The following is a 24179-nucleotide window of genomic DNA, read 5'->3' as shown; positions in this document are numbered from 1 at the left end:
ACATTAGGAGAAGATATTTTCCTGGAAGACCTGTTTGAGCCCATTATAGGTTATTAATTAACCAAAGAATAGTTTTATGGCTGAATACAGGATCAAGTGGGTCAATATTCATATCCTGTGATACGCAGATCAGATTATGCCTATGTCTATATTAGGAGTGTATTATCAATGTAAGAATAATGCTGTGGTAGCATTGTGTTTGTAATGGAGATATAACTATACCTTCCCAGGAATTAACCAAGTTGGACCAGAAAAAAGAATGTTTCCAGGTATAATTTCTATATCCAGAAACGTTACTGTGCTAAACAACAGCTATACAATGCTTTAAACATGTCAGTCCTATTGCATTAAACTGAGAATGTGCTTGCAAAAGAGCAGAAAAAGAATACTGAAAATATTACCCCAATCCTAATGTATCATTCATCTTTCTCTTTCTCAACATTGTAGATTTATACATCCATAAATCCTGGTAGCTAGGAAAATGATTATTAGTTAGCCGCTTGCTTAGCCATTCAATCTGATATCTCACAGTTTGTTACGTGTATTTTTTCCAGTAGCTGACTTTAGTTAAAGAGCATTCTATGGAGTAAGCCTGCGTACAGCTTTTCCAGCTGAGCTGAAGAGATGAGCCATGTTGCAAGAGTCTGTCAAAAATAATCTGCTGTCTGTACACTTTCCTTATCTGCCATTGCTCTGTGGTCGTGAGCACCATGGGTGTTCTGTGTAGAAAACAAAATGGGATGTTACTCCAATCTTTTGTCAGAATCATGTTTTAGCCTTGCGCTTTATTGATGGTAACAATCCATCCTGGCAGTTAGACATATTTTAATCTATGGATTTACTTTAATAATGGATTTACTTCAGCCTTAGTCATGAAAGTTTGTTTATAAGTTCTAACGTTCTACTTTGGAAGCAGTGGCAAATCCATGCACATATTAATAAAAGCAAGGATGATAGGCAGTTTCCTTTTCCAACATAACCTATTGATTCCATGGCAGTACTTTCATGGGTGATGGTGGACAGTGGATTGATGAAATGATGTAGTCCTTCCTTCTTGGAGTCCTGAATTTTTTCTTGAAAATGCTTATTAAACTGCAACGAATTAATATTTTATTAGTAAGCCATCCGCACGTTTTAGCTGTTAGTATATTATCTGCTTAGATTTAGATGTTTATTTAATACTTCATCATTCTCAGTACTGTCATTTAAAAATAAAAATAATTTAAATAGCGTATTGCATTACATTTTAATAATGCATTAGTGCTTCGTGTTAGAGAAGCTACTAGTATTCATAAAGCTGGAAAGATGATAATATCCTTATCTAATTTCTTCAACATAGTGGGTTTCAGTATGTTTTTAAAAGGTCAAGTGGTTTCCTGAGAAAAAGTGGATGTGTAAATTGTGCTAGCAGAGCTATTTTCTTTCAAAAATTGTTCTTTCCCCCATTTAACATTTCATAAGTGTTTCAAAGTAGAAGTCGAGTCTACTTTTTGGATATTGCATTAGCAAATGGATTTTTGTAAAAGAAAATGAAAAATTAGTCATATTACAGTTGACCAGCAATTACATATTTTGTTGCAAATTCATACATGCTTAAATAGTTCAATATTGATTATTTTTTCATTCTGGTGTTTCTACTCAGATTAACTCTGAAAATCAAACCAATAAATGTAGACCTACATGAAAGTTAGCTGCCAGCTTTGCATTGTCCATCTAAAATGTGGCCTCGTTAACTTTAAAACAGAGCAGCTCCTGATACGAAAGTGTGTTCTCGGCAAGAGCTTAAAGAATTGGGATATCTTGATTTTAGCTGGTGTGGGTCAGATCCATATGTGTTAGAACTGGCATTGGAGTCAGTGGCTTTCTTTTCTAGTTGCCCAAGGCTACCTTGACACCAGCAATCACCTGAAAACATCCAAGAAGAGATCTGTAGCTTCAAAGGCCTTTTCAGGCCATGATGTAGCAAGGCACTCGAGAACTGCTTCTGTGGTTGATGTTCAACGTGTCTTTAAGTGCTTTTGCAGAATACGGTGCACTGAAATGGACTTTGCACAGGAGTGGTTGGTGACAACACAGCCTTCCTCACACCTATCCCCCCTCACAGGTGCTTTATTCAGCAGCGGGTCTTTCTCCCTTTTTTACATGGAGAATATGAGAAATCATGAAGCACAGTTTTCAGGAAAGTGGTAAATATGTTATGCTAACCAACTTTTCCCTCAAGAACTTCCTTAATCATAAAAGAAGGAAACTATAGAAGTTTTGGACATAGAAATCCAGAGCATTTGAGCAATGCAGTTTTCAATTTTCTTCAAAATCAGAATCTCAAAGCAAAATAAAATGTTTCACAATAATTCTTAGTCTTCTCGGTTAGACTACACAAAAAAACTGAGGTGAAACATAATCACAAGGGGAAAATACTTAGCTAATTGGAAACACTTTGCAGATTTTTAAAAAATTAGCTGTATTTCATAAAAAGTTATAGTGACGTGCTACATATCACAGATTAATTTAAATGGAAAATATTAGTGAAGCTTTATTTTAATGTATAACCAGGGAATCAGATTATTTCACCTTTTAACAGATAAAACTAAATCAATGCTGGGAGTCTACCCACGGCCATTATGCTATTGCGTGGTGGACTGGTCATTATAGTTCTGCAGTCCTAAAGCACTCCCCTGCTTTTATCTCAATGCGCATCTGTTTCTATTATTTACAGTTTCTGTTTCTGTGTCTTGCCAAAAGCGTTAAAAAACCCTATGTGTACAAGTTTAAACCTTTCCATTTGAAATAGATTATTCTTTTATAGTAAAATGTCTGCAAGGCATAAATACACAAATTGAAATGCCGCTTTTAGATAGAACTGAAAGTCTGGAGCTTGCTTTGACCAAGGGCTACTTTTTTTTTGCTGCACTGCTTATACAGAACAGGTTTTTATCTCTTAAATTATATTTTCTATCTGTATGTTTCTTCTGCTTGGCAAAGGCTTGTCCAAATAATGGACAACTCACTTTTGTTGTTTCCATTGGCTTGTGTGTAATCATGCATATCCCTAGGAGAACGAGCTGACGCAGCCTTTGCAGGTGTAGTGAGTGTGACAAAGCACCTGTATGGTTCAGGACTTTGGGGCATAGTCGTGGTTAAATCTAGTGTTTTCATGCTTTGTGAAAGAACGTGAAATCAACGTTTTTAATAGTTGCAGTTGCAGTCAAGTTAGTTTGTGTGCTGTTGAGAGTCGATGCTGATTGCCTGGGATTTCTTACGGTTTTTTATGCGTCTGGTCATGTAATGTGCATGAAACTATCCTCATTGCACCCTGCATTGCCTCCAAACAGTCTGTTAGAGCAGTTCAATTGCAGTAGCCTTGGTGGTCACAACTGAAGGCTAAGCTCTGTTTTCTCTTATAAATCACATAACCTAGAGCAGAATTTAACCTCAGAAATTTTTTTTAATTGTTTCAGATAACTTTTCATGTTGCAAATGGTCCAGAAATAATATATGGAAAAAATATATAGAATTTCCCAAAGCCTTTCACTGTCTGCAATAAAATGCAATGATATGAGCAACGACCTTTTGACAGTTTGTCCTATTCCGTCCTCGGAACTTGCAGTGTGACTAAACTTAATTAGGAGGCTTGCACATAGTTAATAAGACCTTTCTTATTGATGTCTTCTACCTGAATACTGGATACTCATGGGGTTACAGACCAATAGAAATTTAAAATAAGAGCTGAGCACAGTGTTTGCCATTTGCCATTGCTCATTTGTATAATGTATTATTTCTGTCAAGAGACATTCTATATAGCAGCTCTTTGCTAATATGAAATGAAGATCATCCAGATTGCTAGCTGGGCGAAAGTCAGAAGAACACATTCAGTAGTTGCTATCTCAGACCTAGCTAATTTCAGATACAGTAGGGTTGAAATATTCTCCACTTTCCAGCTGTTGAAAACCTATTGAATAAGAAACTGCTTACAGTCAACTTCTGGTTAAATTTCTGTAGGAAAAGTAACCTTAAATGCTGTGACATTATGATTTAGAAACAGTTCAGAGTCCTTTTACCTTGGAGAACTGCAAAATGTCACTCTTGGAGTGATGTGGGGCAAGGTACTGTACTTATAACAATTCATTTTTTATACTTTAATCTTCCTCTTTAATGATTTCTATCAATTTTCCTGCCTATTTTAGCAGCAGCCATACAATATTAGCTCCTTAAATGCTGCACAGGCAGTACAAAGGATCTTTTTAAAACTCCTGATAACAAAATGTGACCTTTAATTTATCAGACAAGTCCTATGTTTTCTTATCTCCTTCTTGTAGCTTTTCATCTTCTCTTGCTTGCTTTTGATATAATACACCAATCTCTCAAAGTAAGCAATCCAACACCGCATAAACTGAGACAGATACTGCATTACAGTGAGGAAGTGAGAGTCAGGAAGAGCACACTCTTCGTTTAATTACTAATTAATCCAGTGAAAAATAATCAAAAACAAAACAGGGCGGAAGGTAGTTGATTTGAAGTGAAGGTTCAGATCTCCGTGAGAGGTTAATGAGAGTTCTCAGTTTTATCCTCTAGAAAGTTGTAAAAATATGATTTAGTTTGTTTAATATGCAAGCATGAAGCAAGGAGCTTACAGGTGAACACAAGATGTTTTGGTAGTCTGTGGTATCAGTGGAATGGGAATCAACTGACACATACAACTTCCAATAAATCTGATAATTGGATTCTTCAAGGCAACCTAAGTTTTGCTTTGTGTTTAGCAGTGTTATAAGCCACCAATTAGATATTTTGCTCTGCTCTGAAGACTGCTGTCAGTCATTCTGTGAGCAGAATATCCTCTTGAGATACCTAATATTCATTATAAGGAATTTGGGAGTCCCTGTAGGGTGAAAAGAGCCATAGTATGTTAAGTCATTTAATATGAACTTGCCAGGTTTGACACTTCAAAGTTTGGAGAAGTCATACCTCATGGTGGTTTCTTTTTTTTTATAGGTTAGCTCTTCTGGAATAAGGTAAGGTATTGTAGAGTTGGACTCATTGCTTATTTGCTACAGGTTCTTTCTCCAACTTTAGGGTTTCTTTGCAATTTTATCTTCTCACCAAGCTGACGGTAAAGTTTGTTCAAGATGTCCAATGGGAAAAAAATACACATCCTAGAACTGTGTGTCTGCCTTCCCTTTGAACACTGGAAGAGGCCTAAATCAGCCTTCTGGATATTTAACTCCTTGTACAATAGTCTTCAAGGCTGACCACTGTATCCTCCTTCATCTCTCCCAACTCGTCATCCTACACGTTGTAAGAGGTAAAGCTGGCATACTTTAGCAACAGAAAAGGACACAGTTTTATCTGATCCATTCAGAACTTTCTCATTCCTGGATCAAATACCGGATAGCCAAGTCTGTAAGCATTCAGCAAAAACCTGGGTCAGAGCAGTGTCAGAGTCCCCGACAAACACAGTGATTTCCTGGACCTCTTGCCCTCTGCCCCATCCAGCCCAGTCTCGTGCTTGTATATCCTGGACCCAGGGGGTTGTGATGGAAAAGGTGATCTTGTGTTTGCAGGCATAAAGGCAAGCTTACTGATGGCTGCTGAGGACGAGATGCTTGAGGGTAATAGTAGGGCTATTTATGAAGGCAACAGGCAGGATCAGATGATGTGATGTGCTGCAGACTATTTAGGAGCTAAGTTTGTTAGGAGCAAGACTTGCTAAAGGTCTGCAGTGGCAGGTGAAGTAAGGTTATGTCCTAGCATGCCCTACGTATCGTGCATGGAAAGTCTGGGAACATACTCTGGGTCTGCAGGGTACATGTGGGTGGGGAGCCCTAGCTTGAGTGACCTTTCTAAGGGGTCTTTGGTCAAACAGAGCAATGTAGACATATCCACTGAATTCCGTAGATGACAGTTAAAGACTTTAAATTTGAATTTTAATATGGCTTTAGTGACTGTCTGTATATTTGCTATTCGAAACGCATTACAGTCTGAATCTATTGTATTGTTAACATCAATTTACGTTGTGACTATGATGATACTGAAAGCATCCACGTATGGCCAGGACATGGAGCCAGTGTGAACACCAGCATGACAAAATTACGTGCAAGTCATGTAAAAGTTTGTGCTTACAATTGATAGCACTTAAAATATCACTCCTTCTTTTGCCGGGAAGAGGCAAGCTGCATGTGCAAAATCACCTGTTGTACAAATTTTAGACCACAGTCTTTGCACCTCTAGTTTATTCCAACATTAATATATATTTGTATACACAAGTGTGTGTGCACAGTAATAGATGATTCGAATGAACTTTAGTATGGGCCATTAGCGTGATTGTGCTTTCATTTCCTAGCCTGGCCACATGAGACACTATGTGGACTGTTTGCCCCATGCGACAGAGCTGCTGTGGCTTCCTCCATGCCGTGCAGCTGACACTTCAGTCAGGTTTCATCCCTAACCACATCTGGAGGAACGATATGGGTCTCTGCCTTCCTCTTGTGGATGTCAGGGGAGTCATGATTCAGAGATAGCCGTGTCAAGATCATGATGAGCAAAACTAAGGAGAGGGGGGTTTATAAATGGTGATAGACCTTAGTTTCATCACTTTGTTGTTTATTTCCCTAGCAGATCACCGAGACTAACAAGGTGAATTTGTATTCTGTTAAAGGGTTTGTTTAAAAGAAAATATTCTCTAGTCTAGGTTGTTCTTCACAGACTCTCGATTTTAAACCTTCTTACTTATTCTCTTTCAAGGATGCTGCTATTTCACATCAATAACTGACACCTTTATTTCAGAGAACAAAATAGAATTACACTCCAGCACTGACAATATAATAAATCAGGAGTGATAAAATACATATTAGTGAAGTTCACATAGTTGGTTTGTCCCAGCTGACCTATAGATATAAAGGTATGATTAAAGTTTTTTTGGACTGCTTCTTCTCAATCTTGCCACAAGATTTAGCTCCGACTCAAAGATTTGACCTTTGCTGCTCCTCTCTGCTTACCTTGATTCTTTGGAATTATTGTTATTCCCTTGAAGCCTTTCTGCCCGTACAGAATTAACACTGTGTTGTGACAAAATATTATCTATTTGGCAGAAGAATGAAGCCATCTAGAATTCAATCAGGTTAGACAATGTCACAGTGCACATCCTGAATGAATCATTTCTACCTAGCTTTTTTTAATCAAAGAAATCTCGGCCATATAACCAGGAAGTGTCATGCTGGATAGTCACATAGCTGTCTACAATTAAAGTTTAGGCCTATCAGTTGTTTTTTATGAATTACGGTTGAAAAGCATGCCTGCCAGAGCACTTAATCTCTCAGACAGGTAACAAATAAAATCTCAAAGCCACAGGTTTATTTAGAGTATGAAAATATTTATTAACTTTCTTGGAAGTGTTTTTTACTGAAGAAGTTCCTTGTGGTTCACCATATTGGTAAAAACAAGCATAAATAAAGGAAGCAGGAAAAATGTGCACTGAATACTCCTGAGAAAAACAATATGTGGTATTTGTGTTTTCCCTACTGGGGATAAGATTAGCAGGTGAAGTAAATGCACATAGTTTTACTGAATTCAGTGGGGCTATCCAGATTTGTTGTAGCTGAGTGTATGACCCAAACCAGCTGTTTGGGAGGAAGCAGTTATTGAAAACGTGTGTTTTTCATTATGAAATAACAGGGTGTTTGTTGCTTTTAATGTTGTTTCCATTATTTTCAATGCTAGGTATATTTTTTTTTTAAATGTAGTTTTTAACTTACTTATGTGTCTACTAGTTTCATCATTACTAAACCTACGCGTTCTCCTTGAAACTAAATCTGCGTAAGTTCCACACCATTTCCCCCTAGCCCTTCCATTTATATTATATACTAGAAGAATTTAAGCTAAAGTAATAGTGTCAAGTTGAGGTGCATTTGACAATGCACTTTTCCTCTGATGAGGGATGGGCTAATGTAATCAGCAATTATTTTTTTGTGTGACCTTTACAAATCAAGTGGTTATTTCCTTGCTTTTCATTTGTATTTTGCTTCCAGTGGTGCAAGACTGCTGCAGTTAGTAAAAACATAATTTATAGATAGAATCACATTACAATAGGGTGCAGTATTCTCAAAAAACATACATACTGCATGGACTTTTTAATTAAATAATTCAAAGAAATGTATAAGCTGGCCAAGACTAAATTTATGCTGTTAATTCACAGAGGAGTTTCCACGATCGCCATAGAGATATCCTGGAGCAGCTGCCAAGTATTGAAAGTGGAGGCAGCAATAAACCTTGTCTAGGATAAATCCTGTGTTAGTAACGGAATTACAGTAGAGAGATGCCATAGCGTTAGGGATCCAGGCTGGTGACTGCAGAGGGTCCTTCTACCAAATGCACCTATTTTACACCCACTGGTTGAATAAACAAACATAGAGTTTAATGCCTTCCCAACACATGCAGTTGTGAGGAGTGTTTCATTTTGACATGACTATATGGTTCTTCTGTGGTCTAGGGAGCCTTTGTTCATGAAAGGCATCCAGTGAGTAACGGTGGGTGAATCTGAGTGAATGATGATCTACATCCTTGAGACTTCTTTCCACTGCGTTAATAGATTACTTATGCCCACAAGCATCTTCTGAACAATTTAGCCTTTTCTTATAAATGACATTAAAAATGGGGGGGGAGCGCAGGATTCTTCTTTTAAGTATAGATAACAAAACTCCCATACCCAACAGCAACAAAACCTCATGATTCATTTGTTTTGAGTTAAGGAAACCTTTTGGAAACAGGACGTTCTGTCACTTATTCAGTGAATCAACTGATGATGCCCCAATAAAAACTGTAAAAACATCTTATTGCAAAGCTAAATATAAGTGTTAAAAGTAACTGGCTGTCAGGGAATATAAATTATTAACTCACTGGTGTGTGTGTGTGTGTATATATATTTCTTTTTTTTAATAGAATATACAAATCCAGAACAGAAACATGGAGGATCACACTAATTATCTTTGTTCCCATGTTGATCACATGGCATTTCTCATATTTTTCCTGTACTTCTCAAATTTCCATTTAGTCACAAGAGGTTTGTTCTAAGTGAAGGAGCCCAGGATGAAGAGCAGTAATTTTAAAGATCATAACAGGAAAAAAAATTTAAGACATTCTGTTTTCTCACAACACCACAAGAGTTGTGTTCTGAAGCTTTTTGTTCTAAATTTTCAGTTTCTTGGAAAGGCAGAAAAAGGAAAGTTTCAGTAAAATATTGTTTTACAGAGAATGTTTCTGAAAGTTGAGAATAGAGCAAAATATACATATGAGGAAAAAGTCTATATTTTTATATATACACCCATGCACTTTTTAATATTGACATGCATATAGAAGTTCACATAGCATATTTGCCCAGAGAAGTTGTGGAACCAACTTCTGTGGTTGTCCAGAGAAGTTGTGGATGCCCCATCATTCAAGTGTTCAAGGTCAGGTTGAATGGGCTTTGAGCAACCTGATCTAGTGAAAGATGTCCCTGTCCGTGGCAGGGGGGTTGGAACTAGATGCTCTTCAAATGTCCCCTCCAACCCAAACCATTCTATGATTCTACATTGGAAAGCGAATAGGAAAAGGACATCCTCTCAAAAGAAAATAGATCAACTTTTGGCATAGTGAACTATGTCCATGCTAAACCAAATGAGGGAGACATGAAATATGGAAAGTAGCAGTTCATGTCACTGCAGAATAAGTATCTGCATAAAACCACCATGGTTTTTGGCACAGAAACTGTTGCTCTTGCTATTTCTGGGGGCTATGGTACCAATTCTTCCCTGCAAGCCTGTTATGGCTTGTGATGCTGATAGTGGGGATAATTGTCTGACAAACTAGAACATTGATTTTCTGAATTTGGATAAAACTGGTTTGATAATTAGCAGTAGGATCCTTCTAGCTCAAGAAAATGAATTTCTGAGCATTATATGGGCTACTGCATCTTGTACTTACATTTCCACTGCAGATACAGGACTTGATTCATCGGTGGGTTTTGAAGTCAAAGACACTATGCACATCTGAGCTAGTAAGATTGACTTTGGATTTGGACCTGAATTAGGAATGACTGCTTTTTACTCATCTGGCTCGTCTTATCTCTCAGGTTCTTTACTAATATAAACGAATACAATGGAAGAAAAAGGTTTTGTTGGTCTAAAATACTACTGCCACCAAAAACCTGCACTTCGAAGGAAATAGTTAGGTTTACCATTCTCCTAAGAAAAGTTTTAAGTAGAAGACATGGTTTTCTGTTATCATTCAAACACAAAAAGCTATAATTAGAAAGAAATACTTAAAGTGATTTGCTAATTATTCCTCATCTGATTATTTTTCTGACTGTACCAGCGTTATTTTATCTCGTTTTATTTAAAGAAGGCAAAGATCTCTGCACAGACTGAGAATAGATATGGTTTGCAAATATGACAAGTCTGTGTTTTGCATTGCCAAGTTCTGGTTAGTTCTTAATTTATGAAACCCCACTACAGATGGCCTCTTGCTAAATTTTAAAGAGCTTCCACATTTCAGAACCAGGCTACCTTTCAGCAAGTCACTTTTGTCAAAGCCTTGGTGTTCCTTCAAGACACTGTCAACATACCCCATGAGAATGTACAAACGGTGAATACCCTGGTCTGTTCTGTATCGTATATTTGAATCTCTGGAATGTATTTAAATGAAGTGAATAAGAATGTATTTTTTCTGACTAGAAAATAAGTTACAGCAGGTCTATTTCTAGACAGCAGAAGTAAGTGTGCCTTAGATGGTGATTAAGAGTTGTGGTGTTCTTCTTTAAATGACTAACCTGGAGTGAGAGGTTGGATGTCTTTTGAAAACTTAAACCTGTTTCACCTGAACATGTTTAACTAGTTAATAAGAAACATCAAAAAAGACAAAACCCTGAGGTCAATGATCATTTTTTGTAAAGCCATTCGATGATGTTTAAATTTGTTTTTTGGGTCTGTCTATAACATAAGTTTAATAACCTAGCTCAAATGCAGATTTCTAATTTTCAATTAACATAGGAATAATTTTGTTTGCTAAAATAAAATAAATGAATGAATGAAAAGTCTGAACCATGAAATGTTCTAGGTAGCACTTTTTAAAATTCCAAATTTCAAAAAATCATGTGGCAACTGTATAGCTCAAGCTTTAAGTATTAACTTTTAACCTTTGACCTTACAGATTTTAACCAATGAAATGTCTCTTTAAACTTTAAAGGAAACAATGATAACGAGCGCCTGGCGATTGCTAGACAGCGAATTCCATATCGACTTGGTCGAGTAGTTGATGAATGGCTACTCGACAAAGGTAAAAAACATTGATTAAAACTTCAAATAAAAAAATAATTTGAACATAACCAAGTAGTACTTCATTGTAACACTAATAAACATAAAAAATAAATTTCAGTAAAACTAAATTAAAAACAACTTTAAAAAAGTAAAATATAGAGTAATATTTGCATACCTTGTATAATAATTTCTATACATTTCTAGAAGTACCAGCTGTTTAATAATCTTACCCTGTTAACTTAAGGTTAAAGGGACTGTTAAATATAATCCACTAACTCAATCTATGAAGGTACTCATAGCAAACATTAACCAAAAATTATAAATCATTCATAGATTATATTACATGTTCCAGCATCTAAATTATTAACTAAAAATATATGTAGTTACGATATCTTCATTATGGTCCTGAAAAAAAAATTTGTTTAAACTGTAGGTATCTTAAATAGTGGGCAATATGAATTGCCAATCAAAATGAAGTCCCTTTAACGTTTGCAACCTTCTTAAGGGGATTTTGGAACAAACACTAATTAAAACAGAGCTTAAAGTTGTGTGCATGCTTTTTGTGAGCAGAAACCAATCTGCTAAAGTGACTATTCTATTTACTAAGAGTGGTACTGTTGCTGAGGATTTCTCTGTTTACTGGAAATGTGCCATGATTTCTCCATCGGTATGTGTATCATTTCTGAAGCCGCTTTTACATCTAAAATCTTTTATTTTAATTGATAGCCTTGCTGAAAGCCAATCAGACATCTATTTTTGAATCTGCCTCTGAGATACTCAGTGTGAACCATGTGTTTCTTTTCAGTGTGGATGTTGAAGGAAAATAAACATTTAAATACAAAAAGGAAACATTTAATTAAAAATGTAAATATTTTATTCACTTATATAGAGATATGACAGATTACTCCATAACATATTCTTTAAAATTCACTGGACCTAGTGACTTGTGGGCATATATATATAAACTCTCTCTGTGTGTATATACATATTTGTATATGTCTATACATACATAAACTCACATGTACATACTTAAAGCTATAGGCCCTATGCTGTATTGCGAGGAAAAAAACTTTGAAATGTTGGCAGACTTGAAGAAAAAGTAATCTTAAGGAATTCGAAACCTGGCATTCTTGACACACACCAAAAAGCTTAACACTGCTTTCAGGTAAAAGGGAGAGGGGTATCATTTCTAGTGCTAAACACATTTGCAAATATATTTGATTGGCCTTTTAGCAAAAAAAAAAAAAAAAAAAAAAGTCCTAAAACGTCGTAAATTAAGAAAAATGCAAACACTCTCAAAATTTATGCATTTCATGGACACCTCATTAAAAAGCAATGAATTATGAGTCAAATCTTTTTCTTATAGTTTATTGCTCTCATTATTCACCCCATGAAAATCTGTTATCACTTGTGTAGAGTATAGTGTTCACAGTCAACATTTTTGCATGTATATAATATTATCTTCACAGGGCGTCAGCTCACAATCTTCAATAGCCAAGCAACCATAAAAATTGGAGGCAAGGAACGTGGCCATCCTTTCCAAGGCCAGCTCTCTGGTCTTTACTACAATGGCTTGAAAGTTCTGAATATGGCAGCAGAAAATGATGCCAACATCGTGATAGAAGGAAATGTGAGACTTGTTGGTGAAGTGCCTTCCTCTATGACAACTGAGTCCACAGCCACAGCAATGCAGTCTGAGATGTCCACGTCAGTCATGGAAACAACCACCACTTTGGCCACGAGCACCGCTAGAAGAGGAAAGACCCCGACAAAAGAACCTATTGGTCAGGTTAGTCGGCTTCCTCATCTTTTGCAAATGTTTTCCTGTCTTTGAGTGTGGCTTCCTATATCACGTTCACTCTGCAGATGAAATTGTTCCGGTGGAAGAAATGCATGAATTGCAGATAAAAGTTCTGTACCGTACATGGCTCATGGATGTGATGTTGATCAGCATTTAGAGGGAAAGTAAAGACTTTTGCTGTTCTTCTAAATTAGGCAAACTTACCAGCTCAAGATTTTTCTTGTGCTGAGTTTTATTGCCCTGTCATCCATCTTCATAGTGGTGCATATTTTTAAATACTCTTTCTTCCTTTGATGACTTATATCGATTATTTTCAGTGTAGGTATGCAGGATATCTGGAATTAGAGATAATGAAATGAAGTGGTGACTTTATCCATCAGATAGAGAAAAGATACCTAGTTTGAAGAGGGAACGGGAAGGAGGTGTGAAGACAAAAAGTTGGAAGAGGCTGGAAAAGAAGGAATTAGCAGTTTCCCTAGTCCCACGATTGATCATCATCTTGGGCAGTATTCCTCATAAGAGGCAGTGGCAACAGAGGGAATTAAGAGCACTCTGCATTCTGGGAGACTCAGGCTCCAAGTCAGAGGCTGTTGTTTACTGTTTGTTGAGGTTATTTGCATCTCATGAATTTAGTGATATATTTAGTAGCTTTCAGGTTTTGTCAGGATCTCTGTATAATATGTGGGGGAATTTGATTATCGGGAAAAGGAGGGAGAAAAACAGGTGAGTGAATTAAGTACCTTCATCTTGTGGATACCCTGAGTAACAGCATTCAGACTTTGTGCTGTAAAAACCTAGAACTTAACAGGACGTTTCTGTGGCAGAGAAAATTCTTTTGTATTTATTCTGCCTTAAAAAAACCAAGAAACCAAAAAATCCAAACAAACCAAAAAACGGGTACACTGCTAAAAGCTCTTCCTATGTTCACTTGGTTCACTCACTTGTGCACCCACTGTGCCATCAAGCCATGACAGCTGCGCTCTGAGATCCAGAAGTAGGACAAGGAGCAAAGAAAGTGTCACGAGCTGTAGGGAGGAACAGGAGCACGATGTGATGAATGAGCTTAATTTTCTCAAGAATGGAGGAGAACATGTTGATTAGACTGGGAGGATGAGGTCAAGTTGCCTGTTTTCTGTGTAAAACCTCAACTCAGAGTTGGAATTTGCTGGGGGCATCAAGCTCAACACTTCAGCTTTTCTGTCTGTAGTATTTTGGTACACTTTATATTATGGATTGAAAACTATAGTGATGTAAAAGTAAAAATTGTTATTTTGTATAAGGAAGAACATTTAGGTTAAAAGTGAGCTTTCAAAAAAACATTTTTACTTGTATTTTCAAATAAACACAGGTTTTATGCATTTTCCTTGTTTACTTAAAGTGCGTGAGAATCCAAAGGAGAAAAAAAAGGGGGCAATAAAACCCAACTAGAGATACATGGAACCAGCTTCCTCCAAAAAATGGCATCCATTGTAGATCATAGGTTGCAGTTCTTTTAATGATTAATGTAGTAAACTACAGTGTTTTTATTAAATAGGCAATAAATTTCCTTTGTTATTAATTCTGTTTTAAATATTATCTCCTACTTTATTATCCAACAAGTCTGATCTCAGTATTTTGCAGCAATGAAATGTAAGACCTCATCAAATTTGCACAGAGGAAGATCTGCATCTAAAAGTGCAGGACATCCTCACAGCGTGGAAGAATTTGGGCTAAATTAATGCTACTAGATTAATATTAAACTAAGTCAAACTGTTCCAACAGTTCCCAGCATGCTTTTGGCTTCTGCCACTCTCTCAGGTAACTCCCAGGCACAGTTTGGGAGGAAGAACGTCACCGGGAGCATTGCCAGTTGGCACCTTGCATGATTTGTGGGCAATGGGAGTTTACTGGAATAGTTGCTTTGCCAGCTGACCTCAGCTTCCAGGAATATTCCCCAGTATGATTTACTCACTTGTTTGGATGTCTAGCCACTAAGATTTTTCTTTGAGGTGTTCCAATGGCGTATTTGGGGAATAAAAAGGTTTCTTAAGCTAACAACTATGATAAAGTATAATTTTTTCTGAAGAGGGGAAAGAGACAATTAGGCAAAAAGATCTTCCACAGATCTTCCGTTTCTAGACTGTGGTGCCTGAAATAAGCTGTGGCCCTCACCGACTTTGTCAGAGCATCTACACAATTTATTTAGAGCACCTCACTGCCACTGGAGCAGTGACTCAATGCAACCGTGCCATTCCATCGTCCCTTCCTGGCTGAGCTGGCTACACCACAATGCTGTCAGCACCTGCTCTTTGACGTCCCACCATCACGAGCCTCAGGCAGGCTCCAGGAGCATCCAGAGGTGCACAGCATCTCACCAAAGCACGTTCTGAGGGTGAAGGTTTAGGTCAACCTCTCTCGCCTGTTAGCCTGGCTGATGCGAGTCCTTGACGCAACCCATTTGAAACAACTTGGCAGGAATATTTCTGTATCTAAGAGCCCGAAATCAACATTTCTGAGGAAAGTGTTCAGTGTTAATGCCATTAGAGCACAGGGCATCCTGAGTCTGTAACTGACCCCTTCTTGCCATTAATAATACACAGTGGTTTACTTCAGCTATGTCTAAACATCCTGCCCGGTAGGATCTGTGTTGTCATTATGACTATACACTTAATTAGTCAGGGACTGCACTGGAACGCAGTTTGCAATCAGGCCTGTGATTTGGTTTGAAGAAATTGATAACATCCCAAAGTCAAAGCTGAAATTTGTCTGCAGGATGCTATGTTATTCATGGAACAAACCCAGACCTAGGAAGCTACTAAATCAAATTAAGGACATAATTTCTTCTCTTCATTAATACCTGTTTTCTTATTTTACCTGCATGTAATAATTTCTGTGCTAGTGACCCATAGGACTCCCATGGGTCTATCCTGCAGGGTGCCAAGTAATCACTTTCCATCTTGATGTCACTGGGAGATGAAGGCATTCACCATCTCATGGAAAATCTGCTTTTAATTTCTGCATTCCCTTTCATTTTTGTCCTTTACATTTTTTTCTGATTTTTATTTATATAACACCTCTGCAAGAGTGTCAACTACATTGACATACTGTAATACACAAGAAGAAAAGTTACCTTTCTAGCATTAATTAGGTTACTGAAGAAAATATACAGCTGAACAGCAATTGCTAATGAAAAAAACTTTACATTATTGCAAACCAGTGCGTGTCTGAAATAGAATAGAAGCAAATGATCTAATCAGTCAGAGATTGTTTGCTCCATTTGCAGAGGTATTGAATTCAATTAAATATTACAATACTTAAAGATCATTTAAATCTCTATTTATAGGAAATATTCTTTTAAAAAAACTACAATGTTAGTGCTTAGTTTGATGGAGTGTGTTCTTCTCAGCAGATATCTAACTAATGCAATATATAATACAAGGTAGATATGATACTTCCAGAAAGTATGTTGAATACTGTTGTGCATGATTTTAGGCAAATGAGGTCTTAGCGCTCTGAAAAAAAAAAATGCTTTTTGTTAGTGACTCTGCTCTCAATGAAGGTTTTTCTTACTTGGAGGCTGTGTCATATTTTAACAATGGACGTTTTGGTGATGACAGACATCTTAACTATTATACTTGTAAATGGAGATTTTTCAAAGGGGAGAAAGGTACTCAAAGCCTATTGAATGTCAATGGTAGGTGAATGCCTCATTTTCCTTAGCGCCTTAAAAATCCCCCCCTCTCTTTGATTATAATGGCATCTAGAGCTGTCAGCCTTCATGCAAGGCACTGCACGAACACATAGGAAGTGACAGTCCCTGCCTCAAATACCTTTTGTTTACTCTGTAAGCTATCAGGTAAGGAGGAAAAAAAAAAAAGGAAATTAGGAGGTGGGAGGAAGAGGGAAATAAAGGAAGCATTGTGCTCTTTCAGTGTTAACAAGCAACGTGCGGATTTGCAGCCATCGTGGGAGGGACAGTTTACTGCCTGGTTTTTGATCCAGGCTCCTCAGATAACAGCTCCCAAGCTACACCTCTCCTGTAGGATCACTGTGTAGCTTACGGTAGAATCTGGAGCAGGCAATTTAAGGACTGGACCGCCCAGTTTGTCCCAGTTGGGCAGTTGGTGCAAAATCGGCACCAGTTGGGTGGTCGATGAGAGGTTTTCCCTACTTTGCTCCTCACTTTGCCATTGACGTTTGGGGGAACCCATGGCCACTGGCACAGGAGCTGAGGATTGCGGGAGAGGTCCTTCACTCCCCTTGCACTGGACGGGAGGAGGCTCCAAATTTTGTATACCTTTATGAGCATGAAAACAAATCCCCAACCTTAAGTGTTACAAGAACAGGACTTCTGTTAAGTGAAAATATGCAGCTATGTGTTGCTAACTTCTGGTGAGCCGTAAGCATGCACAGGGGCTCAGAAATCATGAATTTGGTCTAAGAATATCACCCTCTTTATGAAGTTATTCAGCAAAATGATGTAGTTCAGTTCTTTCTTCTTTTTCTCTTTTATTTTTGACACTTTTAAAAAGTCTCATTTGCAAGTTTTTCTATTCAATCATGAAGGCGATAAACTTCTTTTAAAATTGAAAATAAAGGAGATTCACTTGTTGTATAACTCCAGGAGCCAGAATGTTAAGCAAAACATCAAGTACTGCAAGGTTTGCAATAAAAATTGCAAGAGTTGGCAGAAGTGGAAAGGCTTCAAAACGACTTTGAGTATGGGTTTTGCTTGAATTAGGATAGCACAATCAGGCCTTTAGTATCTCTTTGGCATGGCTTTGTAGATCTGTATTAACCGGAAATCATAAATGAAGTGATAGTAAATCAAGAATAATATGCTCATTTCTCATCCGTTTCTAAGGATTTGATTATGACAGCCCATCCACAGAGCAGCCTCTGCTCACATGCATTGGAAACCGTTTCTGAAAGTTGTGTGCAAAATAGATTTTTTTTTTTTTTTTAAATTTATTTTTCATAAGGGATTCTGGCAGTCCTCTCTCTTCTCATCAGAGTGGGCTCTTATCAATAACACTAAGCCACTTAACCAGCAATTGTAATATACTGTGAGATGATTGCATGTTTTGGAACAATAGGCACTGATTTTTGGTCAAGCAGAATTAAATTGACTTCATATGAAATTGATGAGCTGAAATTTGGTCAGTTGTCTTGGAGGGCATGCATCAGGTGAAGGGTATGTTTCTTTACGTGTGTTGAAGCAGCAGATTTAAATGGTATTCATTGTAGCATGGACAATGACAGGCTTGGCTCAGTGTCTTCACCTGCCAAATAAAAACAAGCATTTGAAAAAGACAGGGGTGTTTTCCACAGAAAGAGTTCAATTTTAAGAATGGTAGTTGAGTACATGATCTTTACACAGGATAGTAAATGTGACTATCTTTTATGGAGACACGGTAATCATTAAATCAATGTAGTTAATGGGAGGAAGAGTATTTTCCACCCATCTCGGTTTAAAATTATCCACGGAATGGTTTGCAATGCCTGCTCTTATACACAGGGTTTGGGTTCTTTCTGTGCCTCTGTGCTGCTTCCACTTCTTCCTCTGGACGTTCACAGCAACCAGGCCACAGTTCATCAGCCCCAGTAGGCAAAGCTCTTCCCCAGGGGTCTGGTAAATCGCAAGGATTTGACTCAACAGATGCTCACTAGTGTAAAATTAATCCCGTAGCTTCCAACATCACAGTGCTCAGCACACATATATGCTCACTAGGTGACAGAACCTGGGGAATTCAAGTGTTAAGGACAAGTCTCATTTGCACTAGGATCTCTATGCAAATATGGTAGTTGTGGAACTGCTCACATTTTAATGTGAGAAAAGAGAAAACTAGCTAGATGCATGAAACCCATGCCCATTTTTTTTGCCTTTTTGTTTAAACTGTCAGACTATGCTTTTTTAGTTTCTTCTAATTATTTTTGATAATTCGATTGATTATTTAAAAACATAATTGTTTGTTAATACTGACACTCAGCTAGGATCTCTACAAAATTAAAATAGGATACCATGAATGCTAAAATCCTCTAGCTATGTTTTAGTATTTGCTACCCAATCACATCTGACTTTCCCATTCTCCTGCAAGATATCTGCATATTGACTATTGGCTCTTCAGTTGGAGCACTGAAGTTATATAAATAGGGTGGCTATAGAAATGTAGCTTTCGGCACACCTGCATGTTGGGTTGGCTGATTAGTTTGTTGTTTTCAAGGATGACTTATGTGATCGCATGGTTGTCTCTGTCTCTCTTAATAAATATTGAGTCCCTCAACCAATTCAGTCAAATCTGTCATTGGCAGAACAATTTCAAGGACATTAAGCTCACAGAGAAGCCAAATTGCGTGAGTTCTGGTGCCGTCCTGGTCTTCTGTTGCATATTGCAGAGCTGTGTTTCCCCACCTTTTGTGTTTAAAAAGCAAAGATTAAAAAGAAAAACAAAATGAATGTGCGCTTAGGATGAGGTTTTCAAAAGTTCCCTCAAACTCATTAATGTTTCTATATTACTTCAATGTTTTCGAAAATTGTATCCAAGACATTTCTATATATAGATACTATATCAGAGTATCCTTAATGTGTAAGTTACTTATTTAAGAAATACACGCTTCTGTGCATGCAGCCTTGCCATTGAACTCCTAAATAATAGGAGTGATTGTCGTTAGCTACAGAGGATTCCGCCTTTGAAACCAGAGCTTTGTGTCACGCTCAGAGGGTAAGTCTCGCTGTTAGTTGTTGTTAGGATTCGTTAGAGAGGAAGGGTTCATATGGGCAGTTTGTAGCACCCTGGGTCACCAAAGGCAAGTCTTGACCAGTTGCTTGAGAAACTACAGGCATAAAAATGCCTGGACCTGATCAGCAATGATACTTCACATCTACTGCACTGTACAGTCCAGAGAAGACCAACTTCTGCATGGGTGCTTTGTCTTTAGCTCTGCTGTGGATTAGCTTCAAGAGGCACCATCCAGCCTGGTATGATGCACTTTGGTCATGAGACATGCTGCAAAGCCCTAGCCTTTCACAGGTATTACCTGAGAAGGAGCAGCATGGAGGGGACCCTCTCCATTTCACTCTGTGAATTGTTATTCTGACTTGGCGATGGAGTTTTAAAGAACTAATGGAAACTTGGAAGTTTCTCACACTGGCACCCCTCCACTGACATCCTTTCTCTGTTGTTGTTCAATGTGAAAGCTGACTGGGATAGGTTTCCAGCCCCTCAAAAAGGAAGCCAAACCATGCAATTTCCATTAAGCCAGTGGGATATGTCTAAAACTTTGAGCAGTGCTTTGAAAATACCCTCTACAGTGTGTATGCACAGGGAAAAAAAAATGTTTGTAAATTAAATCACAACATTGTTAGTATCCAAAGAACCTCAAGACACTTGTCTAAATTGTTGATTAATTGGTTGCAAATCAAAGTTTCTTTTTAAGTTCAATTTGGGAAAAAAGGATCTGAGGCCACTTGCAGTTTTGACTTTGTTGTTCTTTCATGTTCGAATGACCAAGCTCATTCATTACAAAGTTTGCTTTATTATGTAGGGTTTTTTAACCCAAATCGGTGTTATCCAGTCTCAAATTCTGGCTCGTTGCATTTTTTAAATATGGCAAATTTTAATTTTCAAGTAGAACAAACGTTATCTTGATACTAGCGTTTTTTCATAGCATGCTGCTTTTCTTTTTTCCTAATATGTTACTCGCGTCATGTTAGCACTGTAAGACTTCTAAACCATCCCTTTGCATAATATGAGACATGGTATCTAATGCATGCTGAGCAAAGCCACCCCCAAATTTAGCCAGTGATTTGTTGTTGGAGAGATATTTCCCTCACATTCACAGGCTCTTTCTTCCAACCACTTTCTTAGGAAGGGTCCTCTCATGTGAAGCGGTGCTCGGTTCTGTCTCATACTCTGTATCTGTCCCCTGTTCCCCCTCAGTGCCTCCCAGCACGCTAAACAAACGTCATTACATCAGGATTATACAGAAATGGGATTGTTTCACCCAGGTGGAACAAGAGGCTGTTGCAGAGTTGGTGACCCGTAACCGTGCAGTCACGTAGCTGTTACACACTTTTCTGCATTTGGGATGGCTGAAAAGGCCTGGGTGTTACAGTCGCTACTGATTTTCAGTAGCCTTGCAGGATAGAAGTCCTTGCGCTGTGTCTGAGAGCTGCTGTTCTCCTGTGAAAAGGAAGCGATAGTCGTTCAGTCCCCTTATCATTCACTGAAGCTGTGGTAAGCCTGAAGATCTTGTTCACTGTTTTCTTTGGTGAATTTCTATGACTGAAGTACTGTGTGTTTTACATTCTTGGTTCACACAATTTCCTTCAGAAAGCACGAGAGAATACAGTCTATTTCTTTACTTTTGTGTATGATTCCTCAGAGCTGAGGGAAAGGAAGGCAGATGGAGTCAGGGTGTGACTCTCCTCTCCTGGTGGTGGGAACCCAAAGCAGGCAGCCACCTCTAAAAAAGCACAGCTTAAATGTGCTGCTATGCTTGCAGACCCCCCAGGGTGCTGCAGCAAAGTACCAGTCCTGCTCCTGCAGCAAACAATGATTGCAATAGTTTCCACGCTATATGCATACGAGTGGCGCTCAGGTTAATTACTGCAGGTTGCAGCGTTCAATGTGCTTTTATGTATGGCTGGCAAGGACCCATCTACAACAGTGTGTTATCTGATGTTTTGTTGAACATCAAACATGTAGCAGAACTTTTCAAAATGTAGGTGATACAACCATATTATATACTGGAGGTTTCTCTAAACGTGACGGTGACAGTAATGTGTGAAGCCTTTCTGCTCACTTATTGTTATCAAGAACAAAGAACAAAGCTTCATTCACAGGCACGCCTGCTTCATAGACTGCAAATCACTTGCTTTAATGAAATAACTCTTGGGACTATGTCCAGTTAATAAGTTAGTATAGAAGGTTTATTCAAAAAACATTTGCTTTTTTTTTTTTCCCCCCTGTGGGTAGTACCAACATCCTATGTCTGTCTTGAATAAATCAATAATTATTTTATGACTTATTTCATTTAATCTGTTAGCTAAAGTTGTCTTTAAGTATTTGGTTCCATTTGGTATTCAGCATTTGATCTGAATAGCTGGTGCTCAGGTTTTGTTTATACACAGGCATTGCTTCAGACTTCGATAATTTCTAATAGTTTTGTCTCTATGCTCTTTACCTGGAGGATTTGCAATTCTGTTACAAATAATGTTGCATGCAGGCAGTGTATTATTTCTTTGCACAGTTTTCCTTTCTTTTAACTACTCTCTGTTGAAATGTCCTTTTTTTGCAGTATGGTTTTGCAAGCATATATATATATAGATATACTTAAAAAAGCCAGAGGAAGTTATTAGATTGGAAGTCTTTTAATACAAAGGTGAACAGTAAAGTCTCTGAAGTGACTTAAGGAAGAAACATGTGAGACTTGCCAGTTTCTCCCAAGAGGGAACATAAATGGTGGGCAGGGACATCTGCATTGAGGAAGAGAAGAACTGAAGTTGTCTCATGGATCTAACTGTACCACTCTCTCCTAGAAGTGCATAGAAACATGGACTGAGAAATAGGAACTATTTCCTTAAAATCCACTCTGGAGGATGAGACGATATATTGACCAATTAAACAGAAATCAAAGACCTAGGTTTGTATTCTGACCTTGGGGAAATGGTACCATCTTCCTCCAGTTCATCTCTCATCAATGAATTAACTGAGTACTTCCCTGCTGCGAGATGACGATGGGGTGAGGGTGAAATCCGTTAATTATGTTCAGATAGATTATTAAGGATTATGTCTGTATCTAGAAACACAGAAGTGGAAGTACCAGGTTTTAGGAGAACATGTAGCAGGTAAATTAGAACTAGTTCTGGAAAGAGCAGAAACTATGTGGGAGGAAGCCCGTGTGAAGAGACTGCATGGTGCTGACATACCCTCACGTCCAGGAAGAAAAAAGACTCGCAGGGGGAACAAAACATATGAAGGTATAATGTACTATATTATTTTGCTACATCCTTTAATCTAGCCACATACTAAATGTTTGGGATTTTGTGGGTGGATTCTGTCAAGAAAGAAGACTGAAGAGGTTGACAGTGTTGCTGAAATGCCCATCAGCTTGCACAAGGTTTTGCTCAGCCCCCAGCATAACACTATAAATATAGAGAATGCATTTATTCTGACATTTTCCTGTTTTAAAAAAAAAAAAGGATGAGGTCAGAATAAATGGCCTTAGACATATCTTAAATGACACTTGGATATTATTTTCAGGTTTTTAAAGCAGGGCATTAGTATCTGTGCTGAGTAGATGCTGTGACAATGCTGGGAACAGCAAGAGTGAGATTCTGATGTCCGTGTAGCCCTAGGTGACTCCACTGACTAATAGATTCAGGAGCTGATCATTTGCTTTTCTTTTCCTATGCAGATTCTTCCGACTTTCACAAATGTGCTGGTGTTAATAAGTATAAAGGCCTAAGAGAATATTCCCCCTTCCTTCTGTCTATTTCTGGTCATATTTTGGGAAAACTAGTGTAGATCCAGCCTCCATGTTACACAAGGCCATGAATTCACTAAAATTAAGTGTCTGGGAGTTTTACCAAATGCTTTAGGGAGCTCTAGCTAGACTGAATGTGTTCAGTAAAGCTGATAATTCCTTACATTAATACGAAGACTTAGTTCTTTAATTCCAGGCTCCCAGAGGTATGGAATATGACAGTCTGAATACAGTTTCTCTAGGTGTGATGGACTTGCTCATTAACTGATTTAATCCATACCGAAGCCTTATCAATCCCTTCGTATATCATGCCACAGTGTAGGATAGCAGTGGTAGCTAGATGTGTGTTGCCTTCTAAAAATCACAAGTATTTGCATATGTATTTGAGTATATAAACATAAGTTTTTGTTACATTTTTGTGGTGATGTCCAATTGCAACTAGGATAGCATAAACACTTAAAGTATTTCCCTGATAATTTCATTGACATTAACATTTCCTCTCCCTGAGGTAGATGCTGGTAGCCTGAATCACCACGTGCAGGAATAGTCTAAGAAATAGTATTTTTCTAGAGTAATCCAAACAGCCATATTATAATTAAATGAGAGATAAAAGCAGTTGTAGCATT

At 37.9% G+C, this 24179-nt stretch overlaps 1 protein-coding gene across 35 annotated transcripts in view; it reads left to right on the top strand.

Annotated features, from left to right (window-relative positions):
• The window catches only part of NRXN1 (neurexin 1), a 743929-nt gene that overhangs the window by 631754 nt on the left and 87996 nt on the right, over positions 1-24179 (top strand). For 22 of the 35 annotated variants that reach the window (XM_076334774.1, XM_076334790.1, XM_076334770.1 and 19 more), the window contains 2 exons: positions 11215-11304; positions 12755-13074. In XM_076334774.1, the coding sequence (XP_076190889.1) occupies positions 11215-11304; positions 12755-13074 (410 nt within the window). The remainder of the gene's footprint in view (positions 1-11214; positions 11305-12754; positions 13075-24179) is intronic. The other 13 variants (XM_076334784.1, XM_076334782.1, XM_076334791.1 and 10 more) reach the window with 1 other exon arrangement.

This window comes from Aptenodytes patagonicus, chromosome 3 (genome assembly GCF_965638725.1).
Source record: "Aptenodytes patagonicus chromosome 3, bAptPat1.pri.cur, whole genome shotgun sequence".
Taxonomy (NCBI): domain Eukaryota; kingdom Metazoa; phylum Chordata; class Aves; order Sphenisciformes; family Spheniscidae; genus Aptenodytes; species Aptenodytes patagonicus.
The sequence above is the reverse complement of the archived record's forward strand: the minus strand, read 5'-3'. Positions and strand labels throughout refer to the sequence as shown.